Source organism: Staurois parvus, unplaced genomic scaffold (genome assembly GCF_062004578.1).
Source record: "Staurois parvus isolate SC_StPar_1 unplaced genomic scaffold, SC_StPar_1.0 ptg000440l, whole genome shotgun sequence".
In the NCBI taxonomy this organism is placed as follows: domain Eukaryota; kingdom Metazoa; phylum Chordata; class Amphibia; order Anura; family Ranidae; genus Staurois; species Staurois parvus.
The window spans coordinates 2,606,102-2,632,771 of record NW_028318236.1 but is presented as its reverse complement, the minus strand read 5'-3'; the positions used below and the strand labels follow the sequence as shown (position 1 = coordinate 2,632,771).

General features: G+C 42.1%; 1 protein-coding gene across 1 annotated transcript in view; it reads right to left on the bottom strand.

Annotated features, from left to right (window-relative positions):
- The window catches only part of CCDC82 (coiled-coil domain containing 82), a 39,527-nt gene extending 14,331 nt beyond the window's left edge, over positions 1 to 25,196 (bottom strand). The window contains exons 1-5 of the mRNA XM_089687923.1: positions 25,055 to 25,196; positions 10,887 to 11,424; positions 6,508 to 6,682; positions 2,643 to 2,735; positions 2,194 to 2,318 (exon numbers count right to left, since the gene is read on the bottom strand). Of these exons, the coding sequence (XP_089544049.1) occupies positions 2,194 to 2,318; positions 2,643 to 2,735; positions 6,508 to 6,682; positions 10,887 to 11,399 (906 nt within the window). The 5' untranslated portion in view covers positions 11,400 to 11,424; positions 25,055 to 25,196. The remainder of the gene's footprint in view (positions 1 to 2,193; positions 2,319 to 2,642; positions 2,736 to 6,507; positions 6,683 to 10,886; positions 11,425 to 25,054) is intronic.
- Positions 25,197 to 26,670: the final 1,474 nt, after the last annotated feature.

Sequence of the window (26,670 nt, the reverse complement as noted above, 5' to 3'; positions counted from 1 at the left end):
GAGGAAAATGTGCTACTAGGGATAACTGTTCAGGTCAAAAGTATGAAATTGCCAGAACAGGAAGTGAGGGGGAAGCCTCCTGAACTGGGAAAAAGACAACAACATGGCCAAGGTCCTTTAGTCTTACCAATTAAGATATACAGTGGGGAAAATAATTATCTGATCTCCTGCAGATTTTGTAAGTTTGCTTATGTACACTGCTGCTCTGAAATGTGAATTTAGGAGGTTTTGGTGTTTTTCTTCCAAAGCCCCTGAACTCAACTCGATAAAACCCTATGCGTCCATGCACACATAGGCTTTTACCAGAGTTTAGGAGCAGTTAAACGTTCCTCTACTAAACGCAGAATAATCGCGTTCAGGAAAGGAACGTTTTGGCCAGAAAACCCTAAATGTGGCAAAAACGCATGTAAACGCGGCTAAACTCATCTAAATGCTAGCCGCGTTTAGTGCTTGGGCATTTATCCATGTCAATGAAAAATACGGAGGCCAATCCAAGCGCTAAATACAGTACTCACCTAGTCGTTAAAGTCTCCTGGCAGCAGAAAAACGATCAACACAGCAAAAACAGGGGTAAACACGGTACCACGTTTACCACCGTTTTTGCCACATTGAGTGTTTTCTGCTTCCAGGAGAGTTTAACGACTAGGTGAGTTCATGTGTACATGAAGCCTTACAAAAAAATTAAGGGTCTAGAATTTTTACCCAAAGGTGCATTTTAAAATGATAGAGACAGAATATCAACCAAAAATCCAGAAAAAACGTGATACAAATGTTATAAATTGAGTTGCAGTTCAGTAAGTAAAATAAGTACTTGATCCCCTACCAACCATAGACTGGCTATATGTTCATGTGATACACAGATCAGTCCTGTCAATTTAAGAAGGTGCTCCTAATGACAACTTATGTGTATAAAAGACACCTGTCCACAGAATCTCTTTCTTGGGCACCACCATGGGCAAGACCAAAGAGCTATCAAAGGATGTCAGGGACAAGATTGTAGACCTGCACAAAGCTGGAATGGGCTACAAGACCATCAGCAAGGAGCTTGGTGAGAAGGAGACAACTGCTGGAGCGATTATTCGCAAATGGAAGAAATACAAAAAAAAAAATCAATCGCCCTCGGTCTGGAGCTCCATGCAAAATTTCAGCTCATGGGATAAGGATGATCATAAGAAAAGTGAGGGATCATCCCAGAACTGCACAGGAGGAGCTTGTGAATGATCTCAAGGCAGTTGGGACCACAGTCACCAAACAAACCATTGGTAACACAATACGCCGCCATGGATTGAAATCCTGAGCACCCGCAAGGTCCCCCTCCTCAAGAAGGCAAATGTACAGGCCCGTATGAAGTTTGCCAATGAACATCTAAATGATTCAGAGAAGAATTGGGAGAAAGTGCTGTGGTCAGATGAGGAAATTGAGCTCTTTGAGATTAACTCGACTCGCCGTATTTGGAGGAAGAAAAATGCTGACAATGCCCTAAGAACACCATCCCTACAGTCATGCACAGAGGTGGAAACATTATGCTTTGGGTCTGTCTCTCTGCTAAAGGTACAGGCCGACTTTGCCGCATTGAAGGGCCAATGGATGGGGCCATGTATTGTAAAATCTTGGATGAGAACCCTCTTCCCACCAGAACACGGATCGTGCATGGGTCTTCCAGCATGACAATGACCCTAAACATACCACCAAGGCAACAAAGGAGTAGCTCAAGAAGACGCACATTAAAGGTCATGGAGTGGCCTAGCCAATCCTATAGAAAATTTATGGAGGGAGCTGAAAGTTGCCCAGCGATAGCCAAGTAACCTTACAGATTTAGAGAAGATCTGTAAAGAAGAGTGGACCGAAATCCCTCCTGAGATGTGTGCAAACCTGGTAACCAACTACAAGAAACGTCTTACCTCTGTGCTTGCCAACACAAGTTTTTCCACCAAGTGCTAAGTTATGTTTTGCTTGGAGATCAAATACTTATTTTACTCACTGAACTGCAACTCAAATTTATAACATTTGTATCATGTGTTTTTTTTCTGGATTTTTGGTTGATATTCTGTCTCTATCATTTAAAATACACATGATAAAAATCTTAGACCTTTCATTTCTTTGTGAGTGGGCAAATTTACAAAATTTGAAGGGGACCAAATAATTATTTTCCCCACTGTACGTTTCATCTGGAATATTAGTTCAAAAAGTTACCTTGTACCGGGGTTTCCAACGACAGCTTGAGGTGAGTTTATCAAGACGAGGGGATAGAACACGATCATCCAAATAATTTAGAGACTTCAGCATGTCTTTTGCATACCTTTTCTCTCTTTTTCCATCTACACCACGAAAGAACACAAATGCAACATATGGTTAAAGCATGGCTATCACATTTTGTTCTGCCAAAACGATTGTACCATTCTGCTTCAGTTTTCAATTTATCATTGGAAAAAAATATATGAAAGTTTTTTTGATCTACAAAAAGCATGTAGGTTTGTCTTCTTGAGCAGATGAAAATTGTTCGATATGCCTTGAAAGCACTCAGAGCTACATAAATAAGGAAAATCATAAAAAAAAAAAAAAAAAATTCAGGTTTAGGTACTATAGGTTGCATTGCAATAATACAAAATTCTGCTATGGAAGTAAAATATCATCTGACTTACCATACAAGGTTTCTAGAAATGTGTGATCAGCGATATTAATTAGGAAAGCCTTGATCACTTTCTGAAGATGTGTATAAAGGTCATTACATGCAACTGAAAAACAGTAATAATAACATGGGATATAATACAAATATTTCCATTTAAAGCAATTCTTTGCTATTTAGAAAAATAAAACCTAAGACCAGCCTGCAAGCAAAATATTTAATACATATCTGTCATGCCGCCCATGCCATCAAACTCCGTTGTTATAATCTTGCTGAAAAACCTTTTGAAATCGACACTTCTGGGAGTGTCAGGTGCCTGAGTTTCCATTGACCTCTGTGGTTTAGTGCTGGCCATACATCATTAAGGGCACAGTAATGATGGAGAAGCCAGCAGAAGGAACCACAGAGTGCAGTTCTGTTCTGTGCATTCCCGCTCGCGATTCAAACAGCATGATTTTCACATAGAAACTCATGTCACACAAAGGGCAGCTCATTCTCCAGAATGGGCTGTCCTATGTGTGATTGTTGCTCCAAAGGGGACCTCAGGAACCAAATTTTGGCCCTGAACCAAGAACGGTTTTGCACTCTGATTTGGTTGCCCGACAATCACGGCAAAATCATGCCACGTGTTTTGCGATTTGGAATTGCAGGCAGCTAATCTTCCAGTGATTCCAAATCACCTACCTGTGCATGGGGCCTGAAAGAGTCTTCAGCAACATTAACTCCTATAGTCGGAAAAAAAAGATAAAAAAAAATATGCAGTACATCTCTGCAATATATGTATATTCCCATGTTTTAAGCCCCATTCAGATTGATGCGATTCTGCCCACAATCCTAAATCACAGCAAATCGCACAGCACATGTTTGGGTGCAATTCAGGATGGCAGACAGCGTGATTTTTCTCTGACTGTCGCACAAGAATTGGGGCACAATGCGAGTGCTAAATAGTCACTGAGCTTCTTTGGAGAAGCAATTGCGCATAGGGCAGCTCATTCATGTGAATAGGCTTCTCTATGCGCAACACATGTTTCTGCGTGAAAATCCTGCTGTTTAAATTATGACCGTGAACACAAGTTCCCGCTATGCATAGTGTGAACAGGGCCTTACCCTTCAAAAAAAGTACCAAAAATACCCCTTGATTTACAACACATGCACTCAGTTCCTAATCTTTTTTTGTAGGCTGTACATGTTTGTGGACTGTACCATTTCAGGCATACACAGGCTGCTAAACTACTCAACCACTATCTGTTCTGTGGTCCCAAACAAGGACTGGGAGAACACAGGACAGCTGTGAATTTATTAATAGGCATATGACATTTGTTTCATTACAAATCAAAATTTGTCAACATTTTCGCTATTTAGATGCATCTGAATTTCTGAATAACAATAGTGATGAATTTCAACTAATCTGAAATAAATTATAATGGAACAAATTATCTGAATTCAAAAATTAATTTGAATTCGGAAATGGAAACACATTGCAATAAATACTGTAAGGTATACAAGTGAAATACTTACTTAGGCTGCTTTATAAAATAGAAAAGAATAGAATAAAACATAAAAGAATCAAAACAGAACAGAATAGAAAAGCACAGAACATAAAATAAGGGAATAGAATACAACAGAATAGAAAAGAACAAAACAGAATAGAAAAGAATAGAATAAAACAAAATAGAATAGAACATAAAATAATAGAATAAGAGTAGAATAAAAGAATAGAATAGAATAACATAGAATAGAAAAGAAAGGAATAGAACAATAGAACAGACAAGAAAATAATAAAACAGAATAAAATAGAAAAGTATAAAAAAAAAACAGAATATTAGAATAGAACAGAATATAAAATAAAGGAATATAAAAGAATAAATAAAACAAAAAATAATAGATTAGAATGGAATAAAACATAATAACATACAACATAATAAAATAGAGTAGATTGGAAGAGAACAAAAGAGCACAGAATACAAAATAAAGGAATATATTAAAATAAAACAGAACATACTATAATAGAAAATAAAAAAAATGTAAAATTCTGAATTCAAACAAATTTGAAAATAACAAATAAACGAAATGAATTCCGAAAACAAGTCATTCTAACAACAAATATAATGAAACCAAATTATTACCTTAACGAACAAATCTGAAACAAATTTTTCTGTCATGCAAATCTCTACTTATCAAATATAGCAAAAAGGCTTCAATGATTTAATTAAGACACCAAAATGAAGCAAAAAAGAAAAGTTAATTGTTATTGTTAACATACATTTTAGGAACAGTGGAGTATAGCAGCATGACAGGTAAGTATTTATTCTTTGCAGGCCAACATATTGTTTATGGACACTAGCTAACCATAGCTATTCTGTGCCCGTATCTAACAACCCCCCCGGATTGCATCAGAACACAGTGCTCTAAATGCACATTGTACACCTGATTCCGAACTTTCAGTGCAAGCTTTGCTGCAGCTCTCAAAAAGAAGTGCAAACAACCCGATTCTAGGATTGCTTATAAGTGACTAACATGGCTTGAGTTCTGCTTGAACTAGTCTGATCAGATCATTCCTGGACTGTGCCAGAGAGTACCATGTGACCATGTGTCAAGAGTACCATGTGACCATGTGTCAGAGTACCATGTGATCATGTACGACAGGAGAAAACAAATTCTCTTGCGCTCTATGACCCAGCCTCGGGTAGATGGATGCAGCCCGGACTTGGAAGTTTCTACCACCAGTGCATATGGGGTTGTGCAGCTTCAAACAAGGCTGGGGAAGCCTGACCAATACTGAAAAGCGAAAACAAACAAAAAGCGCACGAACCTTGCGCATTACCTCAGTAAGCCAAAATTTATTGATAACAGAATAATACTCACAAACACTGAAGTATATCATGCAAGTCCTCAAAGGGACTAAGGATGAAAGAAGCCTGCGCGAGTCCCATCAGAGGATTGGACACTCAGGGAAAATCTGACGCGTTTCAAAGGACGAACCTTCTTCATCAGAGCTTAACTGAACAATGAGTGATCACTCCTATATATATATACTCTAGAACTAAAATTAGGACCACCCTGTCGGGATGGGCCATCTCCAATTGGGAGGAGGGACTAGAATGTCAACAATAAGTCTCAGTAGAACATGCTGATAGTAACACAGACATACTAGTAAATTTCAAAGCTTGATAAAAAACAACAATCAAAATTTTGCATATAACCAATGACCAGATAATAAAAAATCTTAAGACAATTAAACAAACATGCCCAGATGTAAACAAAACCGATATAGATTATTAAAAAATGTAGATATATATGTACGTATAGACTCCATATTTTCCTATAGAAACATGGATTAGTGTTTCATGATTAAATATATAGAGAGAATATATGTGAAATAAAATCATGATGCTAGTTGATAGAATAATAATAAAAAATTTTTTTAGTTCTAGAGTATATATAGGAGTGATCACTCATTGTTCAGTTAAGCTCTGATGAAGAAGGTTCGTCCTTCGAAACGCGTCAGAGCTACCTGAGTGTCCACTCCTCTGATGGGACTCGCGCAGGCTTCTTTCATCCTTAGTCCCTTTGAGGATTTACATGCATGATATACTTCAGTGTTTGTTTTTGCTTTCCATGTGATCATGTGTAAGAGAGTACCATGTGACCATGTGCCAGAGAGGACCATGTGCCAGAGAGTACAATGTGACCATGTGTCAGAGAGTACCATGTGACCATGTGTCAGAGAGTACCATGTGACCATGTGTCAGAGTACCATGTGACCATGTGTCAGAGAGTACCATGTGACCCCCACACGTAGTTCCCATTATAGTGGCCGCAAGATCCTAACTGACTGCCATAAGACCACACACAATTCATCATCCAATGGTGGGACATACACTGAGGAATTCTGTGCCTCAAGAACAAATCCTGATATCTCAATGGTCGGTTTCCATCTTCATCCTCCTCATCTTCTTCCTCATCTTGTTCAATGAAGTCTTCCATCTCCTGACTGTCCTCATCTTCACCCATTGTTTCTGGAGTGAGGGGAATGTACTCACTGCTGGAACTTGCCTACAGAATAAACCAGAAATAAAGAAGAAAGGTTGACTTTTTCAAGTGGTCACTTACAGCTGAGCTTGGGGCAGATTAAAAAATAAAATTCATGTAGGTATGTGTGCATTAAAATATAATGTATTTGTATTAAATGTGTTTTCTTAAAAGCAGCTAGCATAAGTACCTGAATTTGACTTGACATCAGCCCATTCCATTCCCCAGTAAAGCCCCTTTCACACTGGGTGAACTCCGCTTGCTGAGTGGGGGATCTGTCCATTGATTCCCTGCTGAGCAGGTGGATAAGAGGTCCGTGTCCACTCTGCTTAGGCCTCATGTACATATGAACTCCCCTTCACATTAAACTCTCCTGGCAGCAGAAAAATGCTAAACGTGGCAAAGATGCATGTACACGCGATACCGCGTTTAGTGATTGGAGGTTTATTCATTTGATTGGCCAGAGTATTTTCCGTTGACATTTAGCGTTTTTTGGCCAAAATGTTCCTCTCCTGAATGCAGTTTTTCTGCATTCAGGAGACTTTAACTGTCCATAAACTCTGCTGCTCCTAAACTCTGGTACAAGCCTATCTATACATGGACACATAGGGGTTGATTGACTAAAGGCAATTAGACTGTGCACTCTACTAAGTTCTGGAGCAACTGCACTTACAAATGACGTAAAGCTTCTCTTTGCCAAGAACACCCAATCATGTGGAAATCACTAGGAAACCCCCCCCCCCAAAAAAAAAACAGCATTTGTGCTTGAACATGATTGGATGATGGAAGTCGGCAGTGCTTCTGCTCATTTACTAAGCTCTGGAGCAACTGCACTTTGTAAAGTGCACAGTCTAGTTGCCTTTAGTAAATCAACCCCATAGACTTTTACTGAGTTGCATTCATGAGCTTTGGCAAAAAAAACACCAAAGGTTCCTAAACTCGCGTTTTAAGAGCAGCAGTGTACATGAGGCCTTATGCAGAGCAGACTCGGACACAGCCCACTCTGCTCTATGGGCAGACGAATGTAAAAGGACCATCTATCTGTTTACACCCAACTGCACTCCGATTTGATCGGCCCAGAAGGAGGAGAACGGATCCTTTACAGTTTGTTTTCGGCAGAACGGATCGAATTGGAGGTAAGCAGTAGGTGGGTGTAAACGGACACAAGCCCATTTACACCGGCTGCTCCATACAGCAGAATGGAGGGAATGATCAGGTCCACTTTCCTCCAGAGCTTGGTAAATTCATTGAAGCTTTACATTGCATGGAGTACCCAATCACATGCGAGGAAAATTAAAAAAAAAGCATTTTTGCTTGCCCATGATTGAATGATGAAAGTCAGCAGAGCTTCCCTCTTTTACTAAGCTCTGGAACAAATGCCCCTGCAGGGTATAACTGCACTTTCAAAGTGCACAGTCCAATTGCCTTTAGTAAATCAACCCCATAGGCTTTTATTGAGTTGCATTCATGAGCTTTGGCAAAAAAACCGCCAAAAGTTCCTAAACTCACGTTTTAAGAGCAGCAGTGTACATGAGGCCTTATGCAGAGCAGACTCGGACACAGCCCACTCTGCTCTATGGGCAGACGAATGTAAAAGGACCATCTATCTGTTTACACCCAACTGCACTCCGATTTGATCGGCCCAGATGGAGGAGAACGGATCCTCTACAGTTTGTTTATGGCAGATCAGATCGGACTGGAGGTAAGCAGTAGGCGGGTATAAACGGACACAAGCCCATTTACACCGGCTGCTTCCTACAGCAGAATGGAGGGAATGATCAGGTCCACTTTCCTCCAGAGCTTGGTAAATTAGGTGAAGCTTTACATTGCATGGAGTACCCAATCACACGCAAAGAAAATAAAAAAAAAAAAACGCATTTTTGCTTGCCCATGATTGAATGATGGAAGTCCCTCTTTTACTAAGCTCTGGAACAAATGCCCTTGCAGGGTATAACTGCACTTTCAAAGTGCACAGTCTATTTGCCTTTAGTAAATCAACCCCATTGCATCTAAATGAAGAAGCAGTGAAAAAGTGCTGCATTGTCTTTTTAAATCTTAAGACTGGAATACATGTGGAGCTACACTTGTATTACTAAGAAAGGCCAGAAGCAGATGTCACAGTCCTGTTCCTCTCACCATTCACAGAGGTTATGTTTTAGCTTTGTGTGATTGCCTGTTGAACACTTTTATTTCTTCAAGAATCCAGCTGTAGGACATAACCACCACGGTTCACTTTTCTACCCAATGATGGAGGTGTAAAATGAAATGACCAGCGCTGATTGAGCAACACCATCTTTAAGACCTTGTGGAAGTAGATGGAGGTACAATTTAATACACAGAAATAAAAAGATGAGACTTGGAGAACTGTAAGGCGACACTGGCTGGTTCATGTTTCTGTTGGCCAACACCAGTGACATCTGTTTGGGAAGAGCTTGACTTTTTATTTAAATCAGAACTACACTGCATCTGAGCACCACAAAGCAAAAATGCTGTTTAATTAATTTTTAATATTCAAAGCAAACTCCCCCATCCATCCATGTCTCCATGCTTCATTTTGTAGAAAAATCACTTTGAGAAAGATCCCCTAGCATTTCTAACCATGGCCATCTTGAGTAAAGGCAGATGATTCATGTAGCATTGACTTCCTGGAATCCATCTGCCCTTAGCTCAGGCATACAAGCAGAAGGGTGTGCTTAGCTTAGATGACAAAACCCCCCTTCCCTCCAGAAGACTCCTGGGATGTATGACATCATTCGCCTAGGCAAAGAACCAGGAAGTAACTGAAGAAACGTAAAACAAATAATTCAAAACAAGTAAATATGATACACATTCCTATCTATATACTAATGCTAGCAGAAAAGGAATAAAAATAGTCAATGTTGATTGAGAGAGTTAAGTTCCGCTTTAACTGAAATGTCAACAACATACCTTTACCGTGAAAAAACACGTTAAATGGTGTCCCTGTACTTCGGATAGCCACACTTGCAGAGATTTACATCTCTGTTAATATGTGTGGTCACCGCTTCTCCCTACTGTGTGACAGCTGAGCAGGTCCAGACCAGAAGTAAAACTCAACTTTCCCTTGATGCATCTGGAGCTTTCTATAGTTCGCTTTGCGGAAGCTGTGCTGTAAAACAGCATGATGTAATGGAAAAGGTTAGAATGGAGAGTAAGGCAAAAATATGAAAGAAAAAAAGGATTCCCTTTCCTGAGCTTTTTAAAACAATGCTGAAAACTAAATGATCACCCCAAAAAAGGATTACCAACTATTTGTTTTTTTATTGCACTTTTAACCACTTCAAGTCCAGACACTTTTACCCCCCTTCCTGCCCAGGCCAATTTTCAGCTTTCAGTGCTGTCACAATTTGAATGACAATTGCACGGTCATGCAACACTGTACCCATATGCATTTTTTAGCAATTTTTTGAGACAGAGAAAACTTTATTTTGGTGGTATTTATTCATTACTGGGATTTTTTTTTTTTTTGCTATATAAATGAAAATGTCCAAAAATGTTGAAAAATAGTGTTCTTATAAAATTTTGCACATAATCTTTCTTCATAAATCTTGGCCAAAATGTATTCGGTTATCTTTTTAGAAAAAAAAAAAATAACCCAAATTAGTTTATAACCAAAAATGATAATTTTTCAAAAATGTTTTTACATTTTATTATTATTTGTGTTTTTTTAACATACCGTCACCATAATGACATTGTACTACTAGTGGAGGGTGAAGATTTTTTTTTTTTTTTTTTTTTACACGATTGCTTTTACACCCATAAAGGCTGTAAAAGTAATCATTTCTCCTTCTCTGGCTGCATTCTTGCAGCCATTGAGAAATACTGTGAGAGCTGTGACTGGTCACAGCTTGTCACATGGTACAAGGCTGTTGTGAATAGTCTTGTACCATGTGACCTCTGTGATCATTCACAGATTTCACTAGTAGTAAGCAATGATGTCAGCAAGTAATTGGCCAATTAGTGATCACATGATCGGAACCTCACACAGAGGTCCCGTACAGTGATCGGTGTTCCGGAGGACACCACGGGTACCGGATCACGGTGCCACGCGCTCCCAGGGAGCGCGCATAGCCTGTAAATGCAGGCACCATTTATGAACGGCAACCCGCTCCTGCACTGCTCCCATCCGGCCATTTATGTACATGGGCCAGACAGGAGTGGTTAAAGTATTTTCTAAAAAACTGGCTGGCTCATGTATGGCCAAACCTACCTCATCGGATTCCCAGCTGGCTCTTGGGTTTCGGGATCGTCGTTTCTCAGCAAGCTGTTTCAGGTTATCTTTCCTCTTTTGCTTCTTGATTTGAACCTTGACTTCTTCTGAAACTCCGCCATCATTGGCTTTATTCAAAGAGTCATCATCTTCATCTATAGTACGACGCCGTCTGACGAGGACTCTCAAACCGGGCCCATCGCTGTCAGAGCTACTGTCACTGCTCTCTATTGTCATAGATCTGTTCTTGTGTCTGGGTTTCCTGATTTTCTCTTCACCATCATCTGCAGTACACTTCGGTACTTTCAGCTGTTCTTCATTCTCTTCACTGGATAGGCTGCTGCTATCAACTTGCTCCTCCTCTTCTTCGGATGTGGAAGTCAACTCATCAGAGTCAAGAATGTGGGATATAGTGTCTATTTTTGTACGTTTCCAGTCCACCCTGGACTTTGGAATGGGCTCATTTGACTTTCTTTTCTGTCTTGTTTGATATGTCTTGGAAGTACTTTCCATGTTTGCATGATAATAAACACCATCACTGAAAAAGAATATGAGAGAAAACTAGAGAATTCTAGTACAAAAAGATGGATTGCCAAAATCATAAAGGATGTTTAGCAAATACAATGGTCTACTAAGAATATCATTCTTGGCAAAGTGACCCTCTAAACTAGCCTTTTTACCTCTGAGGAACTAATGAAACATACAGTATTTCAGGTTCTTAGGGAACCCTTTCTAAAAAAACAGTCAAAAACGGTGGTGTCCTCTAATATTAGTGGTCAATGTAGAAGTGACCCATACATTGGTGGTTAGTGGAAAATTGCCCCTTAGATTGGTTACAAATGTAGGTGGGAGATCAATCCATCATTACTCACTACTCAAGGAACCCCCTAGCAAGCCTTAGGAGGAACCCCAAGGTTCTACAGAACCCTGGTTAAGAAACACTGCTCTAAACAATGTAAATGGCCATTAGTACAATGTTTGCATGATTTTGTCATTGCTCGTTGTGGTCCATCGCAGACTTTTTGTAAAGGGAAATCCCATGCAAAACCAACAGGACTGCTCTTGGGTGGTGGTGGGGAAGTACATAACACATTCAACACACTCACTTACAACAATCATTCTATTATCCTTCTATTATCCAAAAATTGTGACTTCCCAAGCTAGAACCAATTAATTTAAATGGGAACCTTATGATAAGTGGAATACAGTCTGTTTGCAATTACTATAGTCAATCTCACTCCAATGAATGGTCTTCAGCAGGGCACATACGTATACTAGCTGAAATCTGGAAGGGAAATCCTGTACCACAGAGCCATCAAAGGGTACATCAAATTAGGAAAATCTTTGTTACTTTGCTCATTGACTACTCATTGATTACTGGAAGTGGCTATTTAATTTTTTTTTAGAGTAGCCATGGCTGGTCACCACTGTGAATATTAGGATTTAGCATCAAATTCTCCATAAATCAGTAAGGAGACCTTGCACAGTAGAAGCGAAAATGGAAAATTTTCTCAGACGCTGTTGAGGGGAGCCAAGGATAGTGTAATACCATTAGCATTGAAATTTAGATACTCAAAGGCAGCCAAACTGAACAGGCTTCTCACATAGACAGAATTAATTTGACACATATCTGGATTGTTTTTGACACCCGCTTCTATGGTTATTGTAAGTCAGTATCAACATTTCCGTTGCTGGTCTATCACAGCATAAATTATTTTTCTGGTGTAACTTCTTGGATTAGGCTATAGCTATTATATGATTAGATGTTAAAGTGAACCTGTGACCAAAGCCTGTATGCCCTGTTATTTTTTTGTAGCGTGCCTTGCTTTCCTTACAAACCAGGTGATGAATTATAGTATAAACTGTATTACAGGATAAGCTGATCAGGACATATCTGCAGTAGCTATCATTGCTTTCTGCTGCAGTTGAATGTTGACCCATTTTGCATGTGCAAAGTTCTGGCACTACCTAGTAAAGAAAACGCCTGTCCATACCTAAAGCCTGGTTCACACCTATGCGTGTTGCAATCTGCTGCTGGAAAAAATTTCCTCACCCTTTCCAAAAATGCAGAGGCTGAAAACACAGATGTGAATGTGTCCCATAGGAAACCAAGTTAAATGGACCGTAGTGTGTTTCTGCAAAATGCAAAAAGCACTAACAAACGCATAGGTGTGAACCAGGCCTAACTACATCTCACACAATCCTACTGGATAACATGGTAACCTAATAAAGTAATGGGCCAATAGAAATGTGTGTGAGCCCTCCTGTGTCCCTTTTTGCACGCTTTTGATCCATCTTCAACCCCTACTTCAATGCTGTGACTTGTAGTGACAAAATGACTGGAAGATGAACCACGGCAAAGAGGACACAGGCTTCCGACATTTCCGAAAGTGTGGAAGATTCATGTATTGTTGGTAAGGTGCATGTTAAGCTGTCGCAGAATGACCTCAGACAGAATTTTGTCCCAGACACATTATTTACATGGGCAACATAATTTACTCCAATATGGAAACTTTTCCTATCACCAATATGGCACAAAAATATATAGAGTCGCACATAAGAACTACCTGAATTTGTCAGATACATTGGTAAAAGCAAGAAAAGCCACATGGCTTTCATGATTTTGGCTCAGAACTTTCTAATATGGCCACAATCTCAGAAAAGTGTCACCCCCAATAGCATGGAACTGTTTTTTGATGTTTATTGGGGGGAGGGGGTTGTGGCAAACTTGCTCATCCTTGTTGGAGCGGAGTCCCCCTTTACACTCTGCTTTTCAGTGTTCTATCTGTTTATCTGAGGCATTTTCAAATCACTCCTCACATCCCCCCTGCATTCCTGTGAGGCAGACTTTATCTCCTGGCAAATGGTGTGAGACAACCAGGAAGACATGAGAAGTGGAGCCATCCAGTCTGCAAAAGGTGTAATTTTTATCACCCAAAACTATGTAAGCCCACTCATTATCAAACCGACCAGAATAAGTGCACAGTCCTGAGGTCAACTGTATGGTTCATATCACGGGATATGAGCTAGTAATTTAGTGTAGAGTTCCCCAATGACCACTCCCAAAATGGGTAGTCAGAGCCCCCCCCTTCCCCTGAGAGGGACCCTTTAAGACTTTTAAGTGAGTTAGAGAGACACACACACACACACACACACAGGGATCTCCGAGCAACATCGTAACAGAGGAGATCAAAGAACCTTTCGGCTCACAACTTGAATTTGCTAAAACCAGGCAAGGCAAGTAACTTACCCTGTATTTTCTCGCTATTCTATGTTTGCTGTGTCTTTATATACATATATATATATTCTTGTGATATCTCTTTGTTCACATTTATTTTGCATCCAACGCTTTTAGTAATAAATCTTTCTTTCTGAAAGTGTTAAACTGTTTCTAAGCGCTTACTTGCAATTCACGAATCCCTGCCTTTGAAGAGACGCTACTGTTTGTTATATATCTCTGTATAGTAGGTCTGCGGGCCGTGCTATATATATCAATATTTCAATCATTATAGTGTATATTTGGTAACGGGAGTTTCCCAGTCTCCGACAAAAGTGGTGGTGGCAGTAGAGGGTTAGTTGCGTAACTGACCCGACCCAGTAACAAGCGCATTCAGGCTGCAGGCACCGATTGTAGTCCATTAGCTGGGCAATCGCCGTGTAGGGTGCAGCTGGGTGGGGCCTTGTTACGCGCGTCACACCGCGGTTTTGGATCGGCTGGCCCTTCAGCCACGAGTTTGGCGAGAAGGTCTGGGGTCTGACGCCGTGGGCGTGACGTATTACTGTTAGTCGCGGCTGTGCGATTGTCGCCTGTTGGTGGCGGCGACCGCGGGTCGTGACAGGGGTAACAAGAATGTCACAGTAAATACAAAAAAATTTATGTTGACTGCAGTGGGGGGATTTACTAAAACTGGCGCACGCAGAATCTGGTGCAGCTGTGCACCGTAATCATTCAACCTTCCAGGTTTTATTGCCAAAGCTGAAAGAGGTAGTGAACCACCCAAAAAAATTAGCAAAAAATGTCCTCTGCAAAATAATACAATGCATCCAAAAAGTATTCACAGCAGTTAATTTTTGTCACATTTTGTTCTGTTACAGCATTCTTCCAAAATGGATTAAATTCATTTTTTACTCAACATTCTACATACAATACCCCATAATGACAACGTGAAAAACGTTTGTTTTCAAATCTTTGCAATTTATTAAAAATAAAAACCGAAAAAAAAAAAAACACATGTACCTAAGTATTCACAGCATTTGCCATGACACTCAAAATTGAGCTCTGGTGCATCCTGATCCCACTGATCATTCTTGAGATGTGTCCACAACTTGACTGGAGTCCATCTGTGGGAAATTCAGTTGATTGGACATGATTAGGAAAGGCATAAACCTGTCTATATAAGGTCCCACAGTTAACAGTGCATGTCAGAGCACAAACTAAGCCAAGACTTCAGTCCAAGGAATTGTCCGTAGACCTCCGAGACAGGATAGTGTCAAGGCACAGATCTGGGGAAGGGTACAGAAACATTTCTTCAGCACTGAAGGTCCCAGTGAGCACAGTGGCCTCCATCATCTGTAAATGGAAGAAATTTGGAACCACCAGGAATATTCCTAGAGCGAGCCACCCAGCCAAAATGAGCGATCGAGGGAGAAGGGCCTTAGCCAGGGAGGTAACCAAGCACCAGATGGTCACTCTGAAAGAGCTCCAGTGTTTCTCTGTGGAGAGAGGAGAACCTTCCAGAAGAACAAACATCTCTGCAGCACTCCACCAATCAGGCCTGTATAGTAGAGTGGCCAGACGGAAGACACTCCTCAGTAAAAGGCAAATGGAAGCCCACCTGGAGTATGCCAAAAGGCACCTTAGGGACTCTCAGACCATAAGAAAGAAAACTCTCTGGTCTGATGAAACAAAGATTGAACTCTTTTGCCTGAATGCCAAGCATCATGTCTGGAGGAAACCAGGCAATGCTCACCACCTGGCCAATACCATACCTACAGTGAAGCATGGTGGTGGCAGCATAATGATGTGGGGATGTTTTTCAGCAGCAGGAACTGGGAGACTAGTCAGGATCAAAGGAAAGATGAATGCAGCAATATACAGAGACATCCTTGATGAAAACCTGTTCCAGAGTGCTTTGGACCTTAGACTGGGGCGACGGTTCATCTTTCAACAGGACAATGACCCTAAGCACACAGCACACATAACAAAGGAGTGGCTACGGGCAAACTCTATGAATGTCCTGGAGTGGCCCAGCCAGAACCCAGACTTGAACCCGATTAAACATCTCTGGAGAGATCTGAAAATGGCTGTGCACCGACGCTCCCCATCCAACCTGCCGGAGCCTGAGAGGTACTGCAAAGAAGAATGGGAGAAATTGCCGAAAAATAGATGTGCCAAGCTTGTAGCATCATACTCAAAACAACTTGAGGCTGTAATTGGTGCTAAAGGTGCTTCAACAAAATATTGAGCAAAGGCTGTGAATACTTATGTATGTGTTTTTTTTTTTTTTAATAAATTGCAAAGATTTCAAAACGAATTTCTTTCATGTTGTCATTATGGGGTATTGTTTGTAGAATATTGAGGAAAAAAACAAATTTAATCCATTTTGGAATAAGGCTGTAACATAAAGTGTGGCAAACGTTAAGCGCTGTGAATACTTTCTGGATGTACCGTAGCATTATGTGCTAGAATGCATCCCATACTAACACATTATGAAAGACTTCTTAGAACGAAGCCCTCCAGCGGCACGCTGTCACCGGTGACAGGGCTTCCATCTTCACCCGGTCTTCCTTCTGGGTTTGTGGGCTTCGGCTGTTTGACTGGCTGAGCTGAAAGTCGTAAGAACATTCTTTGAACATTCGATGAATGGACAAACTTTGTTAGAAAATTGTCTTTTGCTTTTAACATTCGATATTAAAATGAATGTAATTTATGAACGATAACCACATACACTGGCTGAAAATTTGTTTGAGAAAAGTTATTCTTGCTGCCCCTTTGAATTTTCCAGTCACTGCTGTAAAAAATGAACATCGATTTGACGCCATTAACAATTAGAAAATCAAACGAATGTTCTTCAAACAAACGTTCTCGTACAAAAACCTACACATGTATGGCCAGTTTTAGGCCACATTCACACTGATCTGTTTTTCTTCCTCTTTTGCGTTACAGCAGAAGAACAAATTATTACCATGTATTCCCATTGAAATCTTCACACTGATCTGTTGCTGGTCCAAAAATACACCTCTCTATTGAAATAAATGTAAAACCTGTCAAAAACGCATCGAAAACGCACCCATGTTGCATTTTAGTGCATTTTTTTGAGCCATATCTCCTGTAAAAAATGCACCGCAAACGTGGTAAAAACACGGCAAAAACACATATGTGTTTTTGCTATGGATCAGTGTGAAACCTTAGGGAGCAGAGAGTACACCATCGGAGTATGGAATGTCTCCAGGAGCCATATTGCAGTGATTTTCAGAAAATTATAGCGGCTGCAGAAAAGGAAAATTAATTTTTAATAACATTAAATTACAATATGGGTTGTGTAAGAATTGTATATGCTAAACTATTTTTTTTTACTCGCTATATTTTTTTCCCACAAAATTGTAGTCAACCTTTAAAATGTTTAATGTCATTATAAATTGACAGTAAAGGAATAATAGTAGTGGGAGGCTGATTTATAGACACTTTCGGAACTCGGTTTCTCCTGCAGAAAAGTAGCCCTTTTATCCATTACTGCCTATATTGAGGAGTTTCTGAATGATTTAAAAAAGGAACTGACTTCTTGGTCCAAAAAAATAAATAAAAAATTAAGCAATAATGAGCAAGTAAGCTACAGAAAGGAGTAGATCAAGAAGACACGACAAAACAAAAGATAAGGGAAAAAGAAGTAGAAAGGTTGGGAGAATGAAGGGCAAGGGTTCCAACCAAGCTGACCCATGAGATGTGCAATCCCGCATTAGAGCTCAGTCTAATGCATGGAAGATCTCTCATGCTATATGTCTAGGAATCGCTCAAGAACAAAAAGATGTCAAGGTCAATTCTACCGAATCATGTTTTGTGGAACTGTTCTTCCGTATAGTTCACAGCAGCCATGAGTCCCTCCATCAATTTGATTTAGTTAAAACCACAAGCCAACTGCTGGGTTGTGTAGTTTGTTTCCAAAAGAGGCATGCATTTGGTTATCCATCAGTTGAAGAATTCTAGTTTTTATCAGATCCCAAAAGCCTGTATGCTCATGGAGGACCAGAAGATATGCAAAAGGGAACACTCACTTTTTTTACATCAACAAAGGGTGGGGCTCTGCAGGCAGAGTTTGTGCGGGGTTTTAAGGACCCTATACCACTGTGAGTTAAATTTAAAAGTCATATCTACTAATAGATAGTGGGTCACCTGCAGAATCCTACCTTTTTGCTGATCTCTAATGACGGTGATCAACAGACAAGTGTGTGTTGGCGCAGTGGACATGTGTGTGGAAAGAGTTTGTGCGGGGTTCTATGGACCATACATCACCATAAGAGAATTTTAAAGTCCTGTCCCTTACAAGAAAATAGAGGCACTATGGGTCATCTGCAGAATCCTATCTTTTTACTGGTCTGTAAAGGAGATTGTCAATGGACAAGTGCATGTTGGCACAGTGGACAAGTGTGTGGATGCAGTGGTGGTCAATGGAAAATTGTGTGTTGGTGCAGTGGACAAGTGTGTGGATGCAGTGGTGGTCAATGGAAAAGTGTGTGTTGGTGCAGTGGACAAGTGTGTGGATGCAGTGGTGGTCAATGGACAAGTGTGTGTTGGCGCAGTGGACGTATGTGGGTGCATTGGTGGTCAATGGACAAGTGTGTGTTGGCACAGTGGACAAGTTTGTGGGTGCAGCGGGGGTCAATGAACAAGTGTGTGTTGGCGCAGTGGACAACTGTATGGGTGCAGCGGTGGTCAATGGACTAGTGTGTGTTGGCGCAGTGGACAAGTGTGTGGGTGCAGTGGTGGTCAATGAACAAGTGTGTGTTGGCGTAGTGGACAAGTGTGTGGGTGCAGTGGTGGTCAATGGACAAGTGTATGTTGGTGCAGTGGACAAGTGCATGGATGCAGCGGTGGTCAGTGGACAAGATGTCAGTACAGTCAAATGTGCTGGTGCATTGAAGGACAGTGGGAAGCACTATGGGTCATCTGCATAATCCAATCTTTTTACTGATCTGTAAAGGTGGTGGTCAATTAACAAGTGTGTGTTGGTGCAGTGGACACATGTGTGGGAGCAGTGGTGGTCAATTTACAAGTGTGTGTTGGTGCAGTGGACAAGTGTGGGTGCAGTGGTGGTCAATTAACAAGTGTGTGTTGGTGCATTGGTGGTCAATTAACAAGTGTGTGTTGGTGCAGTGGACAGGTGTGTGGGTGCATTGGTGGTCAATGGACAAGTGTGTGTTGGCGCAGTGGACAAGTGTGTGGATGCACTGGTCGTCAATGGAGAAGTGTGTGTTGGCGCAGTGGTGGTCAATGAACAAGTGTGTGTTGGTGCAGTGGGCAAGTGTGTGGGTGCAGTCGTGGTCAATGAACAATTGTGTGTTGGCGTAGTGGACAAGTGTGTGGGTGCAGTGGTGGTCAATGGACAAGTGTGTGTTGGTGCAGTGGACAAGTGCATGGATGCAGTGGTGGTCAGTGGACAAGATGTCAGTACAGTCAAATGTGCCAGTACATTGAAGGACAGTGGGAAGAGTTTCTGCAGGGTTTTAGGGACACTCTACCACTGTGGGAGAATTTTAAAGCCCATTTCTAGAATCTTATTAGAGATATAGGCACTGTGGGTCATCTTCAGAATCCTAGCTTTTCGCTGATCTGTAAAGGTGATGCCCAGCTCATTTTCCAATTTAGTTAGGTATGGGGGGTATACAGATCAGGAGAGTGAGACAGTATCTGATACGATTGGGAGGACCAGTTTTTTTGAGTACAGAAACATGAAATTTTTCTTCTGTTTTTAGAGGTGTAATCAGTGATCACAGCTGTTTAGGCCAGAAGTAATATTAATTATTTAGCAAATTAAATTAACAGCATTTGTTGTGAAGTGAAAAACTGAAGAAAGATGCACCTGGAAGCAATAATTTGTGCTTTTTACTAAAAACATCTAAAAAAGCGTAGACTGAGAAAAAGGAAAACAATCTGTTCTGATTATAAAAAAGTATTTAGTGCTTATTCATATGGATGTTCCTGTAACAGTTATGATTGGTCATATAGTTAAAAAAAAGTCTGCAAAACGTGCCCGTTTGTTGAACTGGATGCAACAGTGAATTCCTACAATTAAAAAAAAAAATTAAAGAGACCCGGGGAATGGAATATACAGCATACATAGGGGTTTATTTACTAAATCTAGAGAGTGCAAAATCTGGTGCAAATCTGCATAGAAACCAATCAGCTTCCAGGTTTTATTGCCAAAGCTTAACTGAACAAGCTAAAGTTAAAAGCTGATTGGCTGCCATGTACAGCTGCACCAGACTCGGAGTGCTCCAGTTTTAGTAAATCTCCTCTAGTGTGTAGCAGTTTGTAGTTTAAAATGCGCTGTTATGTTAGTGGTGGCCAGTGGACAAGTACGTGTTGGCGCAGAAGACGAGTGTGTGGCTACGTTGGTGGTCAGTGGACAGGCGTGTCAGTACAGTGAAGGAGGGTGGAGATGTGTGTTGGTGATCAGTGAAAAGTAAAAGGGCAGTAAGTGGAGGAGTGCATACGTTTGGCTCTTCACTGCTGGGATAACCCTGGAAGTGAAAGGGATGGCACGGCTAGCTCTTGCTCTCATCAAGCAATGTTTACACACTGTATTCTGTAGCATTCCCCTTCACTCCTCCCCTGGCAGCTACAAAAAGGGTTATGTAGAGTGGTGAGGGGTGGAGCAGAAGAGCTGGGCCAGCACAGATAGTATTTAGACACACCCAAAAAAAGGAGAGAGCTATGAGGTGCAAGGAGGGAGGAGGCTATGCTATGGAATTGACTAGTCAAGGTTTCTAGAAGTTTATGCAAGTGAATAAAAAATAATTTACCCACTACAAGACCAGATACTTTCACCCCTTCCTGCCCAGGCCATTTTTCAGATTACAGCACTGCCACACTTTGAATAACAATTACTCAGTCATGCAACACTGTACCCAAATTAAATGTTTAGCAATTTTTGAGGCAGATTGAGCTTTCTTTCTGTGAAACGTACAGAAATTTTCATTTTTTGGTATATAAACAAAAAAAGACAGAAAATTAAAAAAATTCAGTTTCTTTTATAAAATTTTGCAAATAAATAATCTTTCTACATAAATTTATGCCAAAATGTATTCAGCTACATTTTTTTGGTAAAAATAACTCAAATCAGTGTATATTTAGTCTGTGTGAAAGTCATAGATCAGTGGTCTCCAAACTGCAGCCCGCAGGCCTGATGTGGCCTTTTGCTTCCCTTTATCCAGCCCTTGAGGCACCATTCCATCCACTGACACCATTGCTAGGGCACCATTTCTCCCAGAGACACCAATGATGGGGCATTATTCCTCCCTTAAATACAAACAATGGGGCACCATTCCTCCCACTCATACCAACAATGAGGTACTATTTTTCCCACTAAAACCAATGATAGGGTATTGTTTACTCCCACTGATGCCAAGGCGTTTTCTAATCCCACTAGCCACAGTCTGGCCCCCCTAAAGCCTGAATGACAGTCAACTGACCCTTTGCTTAGAAAGTTTAGAGACTCCGGTTATAGAGTCTACAAACTATGGTATATATATTTGAAAATTGATCAATACTGATGTAATGACTGCCTATCTCATTTCTTGAGGCCCTAAAATGCCACAACAGTACAAATACCCCCCAAAATGACCCTTTTTTGGAAAGCAGACAGAACAAGGTATTTAATAAGATGCTATGTGAGTTTTTTGAAGTTGTCATTTTTTTTACAAATTTTTTAAAAATGAAGAAATTAAACAAAAAAAAATAGTTTTTCACAAACACAGCATAGGCATACTTATAAATACATCCCAAAACATATTCTGCTACTCCTTCTGAGTATGGCGATACCACAAGTGTGAGAATTTTTCACAGCCTAGCCAAACAGAGGCCCAAAATCCGAAGTTCACCTTCAAGGCTTTTTAGAGGCATATGTTTCATCTAATTTCCTGACTAATTAACATATTTTTGGAGGCCTTGGAGCAACAAGGCAGTAGAAACACCCTTAAAATGACTACATTTCGGAGAGTAAACACCCCAAGATATTTTTTAGGAGGTGAGACTTTTGAAGGCTTCCTTTTTTGCCACAAGTTTGCGGAATGAAAATGAAAACATTTTTTTTACAAAAATGTGTCAATTTAATACAAGATTTCTCACACACAGCAGGGGCATACTTAGAATTACAACCCAAAACCCATTTTGCATCTTCCCAAGTATTGCGATACAATGTGAGACTTTTTCACTGTCTGGACTGATTATGTACCAGACATTGTATCTTGTGTATCAGAAAAATCAACCAATTGTGTCAAAACCAATGTACCTTAACGATTGCCTTTGTACGAGCGATCAATGAATATGGTGTAGTGTAGCGTCACCTATAGCAGTCACAGTTCCTATAAGCCAAGCATGCTTAGCCTACTGGGACGTGGCTGCCACCAGGTATTATGCTATGTTCATTGGCCAGGAAGAACAGGAGGCTAAAAAAGAATAAAAGAGTTCCTGTGGTTCCATGAATGTAGTTATCTTCAGGGGATGGCTGGGACTGGTGTCACGTAGTCAGCTAGATGTGCAGATGGGTCAATTTAGGCCACAGGCAGAGACATGGTCAGCAAACAGGCAAATGATCGGTCCTGGCAGCAGACAGAAACATGATCAATAAAGTGGCCAGGGTTGGTAAAGGCAGCAGGCAGAGGCAACACTGTCTGGTGTGGCAGTGATCAGGAACACTGTTGCTGGCTGCACTGGTGTGGTAACAGTGGGACTTGTGTAGCGGTGATCAGGAACACTGTTGCTAGCTACACTGGTGTGGTAACACTAGGATTTGTGTGGCAACAATCAGGGACACCGCTGCTGGCTTACACTGGTGTGGTGACACTTCAACTGGTGTGTTGGTGATCAGGGACACTGTAGCTGTTGTGGCACTGATTAGGAACAATATGACTGATGTGGCAGTGATCAAGGCCACTAGTAAGGGTGTGGTGGTGGTCAGGGCCATTGGGACTGGTGTGGTGGTGATTAGGGACACTGGGACTGGTGTGGCAGTGATCAGGGACACTGGGACTGGTGTGGCGGTGAACGAACTGCAAGTCCCGGCAGCCTTAGTGGCTGTAGGCTTGTTGTTGTGATTAATGAACTACCACGGTGCTGTGGAACTTCCTGTCAGTATATCTGCTTAGACATACATCCCGTACACCCCATACATTCCGCACACCCCATACATCCCGTACAGCAAGCAGATATTCTGACAGGTCTGCAGGAGACCTGCATGGCATCAGTCATCTACTGATCTCTGGTGCAATGCTTTCCAGGCTCCTGTAAGCAAAAATAATAAATGCACATTTTTTTACCTGCAAAAAAAGTACATTTATTATTTTTGTGTAAAAGGTGAACTTATCCTTTAAGTCTTGCAGTGCAGAGGAGAACCCACTATAAGTCCTGGTTCACACTGATGCTACTTGACCGTTCAAATCACATGTAATGGAACTGTTCTCATTGGTGCTACTCAACTTTAACCACTTGCCGAATGATGGCTTCACTGTGGCCGTCCAGTTCTGGGAGGGCGTCATATGATGCCCTCCCAGAACGCGCCCTCCCACGTGCCCCCGGCGATCTCCATGATCGTTGTGTCCTACGTGATGTGATAAAAGGCCAATCACAGCGGCCTTTTACCGCATGACAAGCTGTGTCCAATGACACACTGATCACCGGGAAATACATATGCCGGTTATCGGCTACACTTTCCTCATGCTGCCACAACGTGAGGAAAGTACTGCCGATAACCGGCAATTGTCAGAGGAGGGATCAGCACTGATCATCAGGAGACTGATGATCAGTGCCCAGCAGTGCCACCCAGCAGTGTCCATCAGCGCCCAGCTATACCACCCATCAGTGTCGCCTATCAGTGCCCTTCATTGTTGCAAATCAGTGCCGCCTATCTGTGCCGCCTATCAGTGCAACCTCATCAACGCACATCAGTGAAGGAAAAAAATTACCTGTTTGCAAAATTTTATACTAGAAACAAAGAAACTTTTTTCTTCTCAAATGTTTTGCGCTATTTTTGTTTATAGCGCAAAAAATAAAACACCCAGTCGTGAGTAAATACCACAAAAAAAAGCTCTATTTGTGTGAAAAAAATATAAAAATGTCAAATGGGTGCAATGTTGCATGACCGCGCAATTGTCATTCAAAGTGTGACAGCGCTGAAAGATGAAAATTGTCCTGGTAAGGAAGGGGGTAGAAGTGCCCGGTAGACAAGGGGTTAAAGTAGAACCAAAGACCAAACTTAATTTTTAGTTCTAGAGCGGAGAGGGATTAGCCCCGCCCCCTGTAAAGTTTTATTACTGTTTGCACCCCCCCTCCCAGGAAGATGACCCCTCTCTATCTGCCCTGTGTATCATTATCATTGAAAGTAAAAGAAAACTCTAATTTCGAGCTGTCCCTAGAACAGGGGGATAGAGGGAAAACTTCCAATGGGGACACTAGCTCTGGTGACAACCAGGGGTTCCCCTGCTTTGCAGGGGTTTCCTCGCTTTGCAGGGGTTCCCCCACTTTGCAGGGGTTTCCTCTCACTTCCTGTTGTGGTTCCAGTACAGGAAGTGAAGGGAAATCTCCCCAGTGAGGACACAGATAGCAAAACCAAAGCGCCTCCCCTTCCACTATACAATAATATATCTTGCCCCTTGGTTGTATTGTAAATGTCTCCCCCCGGTCCCCCCGCCATCATCTCGTGATCAGTCATCTTCCTCTGGGCAGATGATCGCCTGCCTGTCTGCCATTCTTCCCGCCTTCCATTCCACCTCTCCCAGAATCTCACCCCAGGGCCACACAGGGAGCAGATGATGGGCAGGGAAATGCCCCCCATATCATGTACACTGGAGGACATGCGCATGTCTGTATGTGCGGCTGATGTCTGTCCGTCCCCATGTACACAGTGCGGACCCCCCGCCCGGCCACCATCACCATAAACAAACCAGACACCTACCGCCATCTGCTGAACCGCCAGGGACACGCCCCCTCCCCGCCCCGTCTGCTCTACTTTCGGTTTCCTGATAAAGGAGGCGTGTCCAACTACAGTGTATTCCATCAACAGGGGAAGGGCGTGTCCTAACTGACAGATGACTTAGCGCCGCGGGCATTGGTGCAAAGAGCAGCAGAGCTCAGTAGGGGCGTGTGTTAGCGGGGGCGTGTCCTGCCCTTGTAGTGGGAGGATGCGTGTGTCCCAACTACAAGGGGAAGGGCGTATCCTAATGCTGACAGCTAAATCAGGGCTGAGGACCTGGGGCGTGTTCTACAGCCCGAACAGTGCGGAGATCGGGAGGGGCGTGCCCTGTCCGCTAATTGGCTCCAGAGTGACAGGGAGGTGTGTCCTAGTTGTACGGTGCTGTTGTTATTGGCTGAAAGCCGACAAGCACGTGCTAGGCATGAAATGATGGAGATGCTGCTTATATCTGTGCTCAGCACTGGCTGTGGATGGAAATACACATGGCTCATATCAATGAGAGGATCACTATGAACCCTATGAACACACATCAGATCTCAATGGGGAACAATATCAGTCTGGATCTCTATATTGATCTGGACGGGGTAATGTGTTAGGAAGGTAAGGAGTCCCCATCGTTGGATGGAAATGATCAACCTACAGAGGACTGAATTCAAAGACACCCCGAAAATCAAAGTGAATAAATGATGCAGCAGGCTAGTCCATTTTGCTGAAATTTTATTTCAGCAACTCAGAATAGTCCTCAGTAGTTTGTATGACCCCCACATGCTTGTATGCATGCCTGACAACATTGGGACATGCTCCTAATGAGATGACGGATGGTGTCCTGGGGGATTTCCTCCCAGATCTGGACCAGGGCATCACTGAGCTCCTGGACAGTCTGAGGTGCAACCTGGCTTCGTCGGATGGACCGAAACATGATATCCCAGAGGTGTTCTATTGGATTTAGGTCAGGCGAGCCTGGGGGCCATTCAATGGTATCAATTCCTTCATCCTCCAGTAACTGCCTGCATACTCTCATCACATGAGGCCGGGCATTGCCATGCACCAGGAGAAACCCAGGACCCATTGCACCAGCGTAGGGTCTGACAATGGGTCCAAGGATTTCATCCCGATACCTAATGGCAGTCAGAGTGCCATTGCCTAGCCTGTAGAGGTCTGTGCGCCCCTCCATGGATATGACTCCCCAGACCATCACTGACCCACCACCAAAACAGTCATGCTAAACCATGCTGCAGGCAGCAAAACGTTCTCCATGGCTTCTCCAGATCCTTTCATGTCTGTCACATGTGCTCAGGGTGAACCTGCTCTCATCTGTGAAAAGCACAGGACGCCAGTGGTGGACCTGCCAATTCTGGTGTTCAATGGCAAATGCCAATCAAGCTCTATGGTGCCGGGCAGTGATCACAGGGCTCACTAGAGGACATTGGGCCCTCAGGCCACCCTCATGAAGTCTGTTTCTGATTGTTTGGTCAGAGACATTCACACCAGTGGCCTGCTGGAGGTCATTTTGTAGGGCTCTGACAGTGTTCATTCTGTCCCTTCATGCACAAAGGAGCAGATACCGGTCCTGCTGATGGGTTAAGGACCTTCTACAG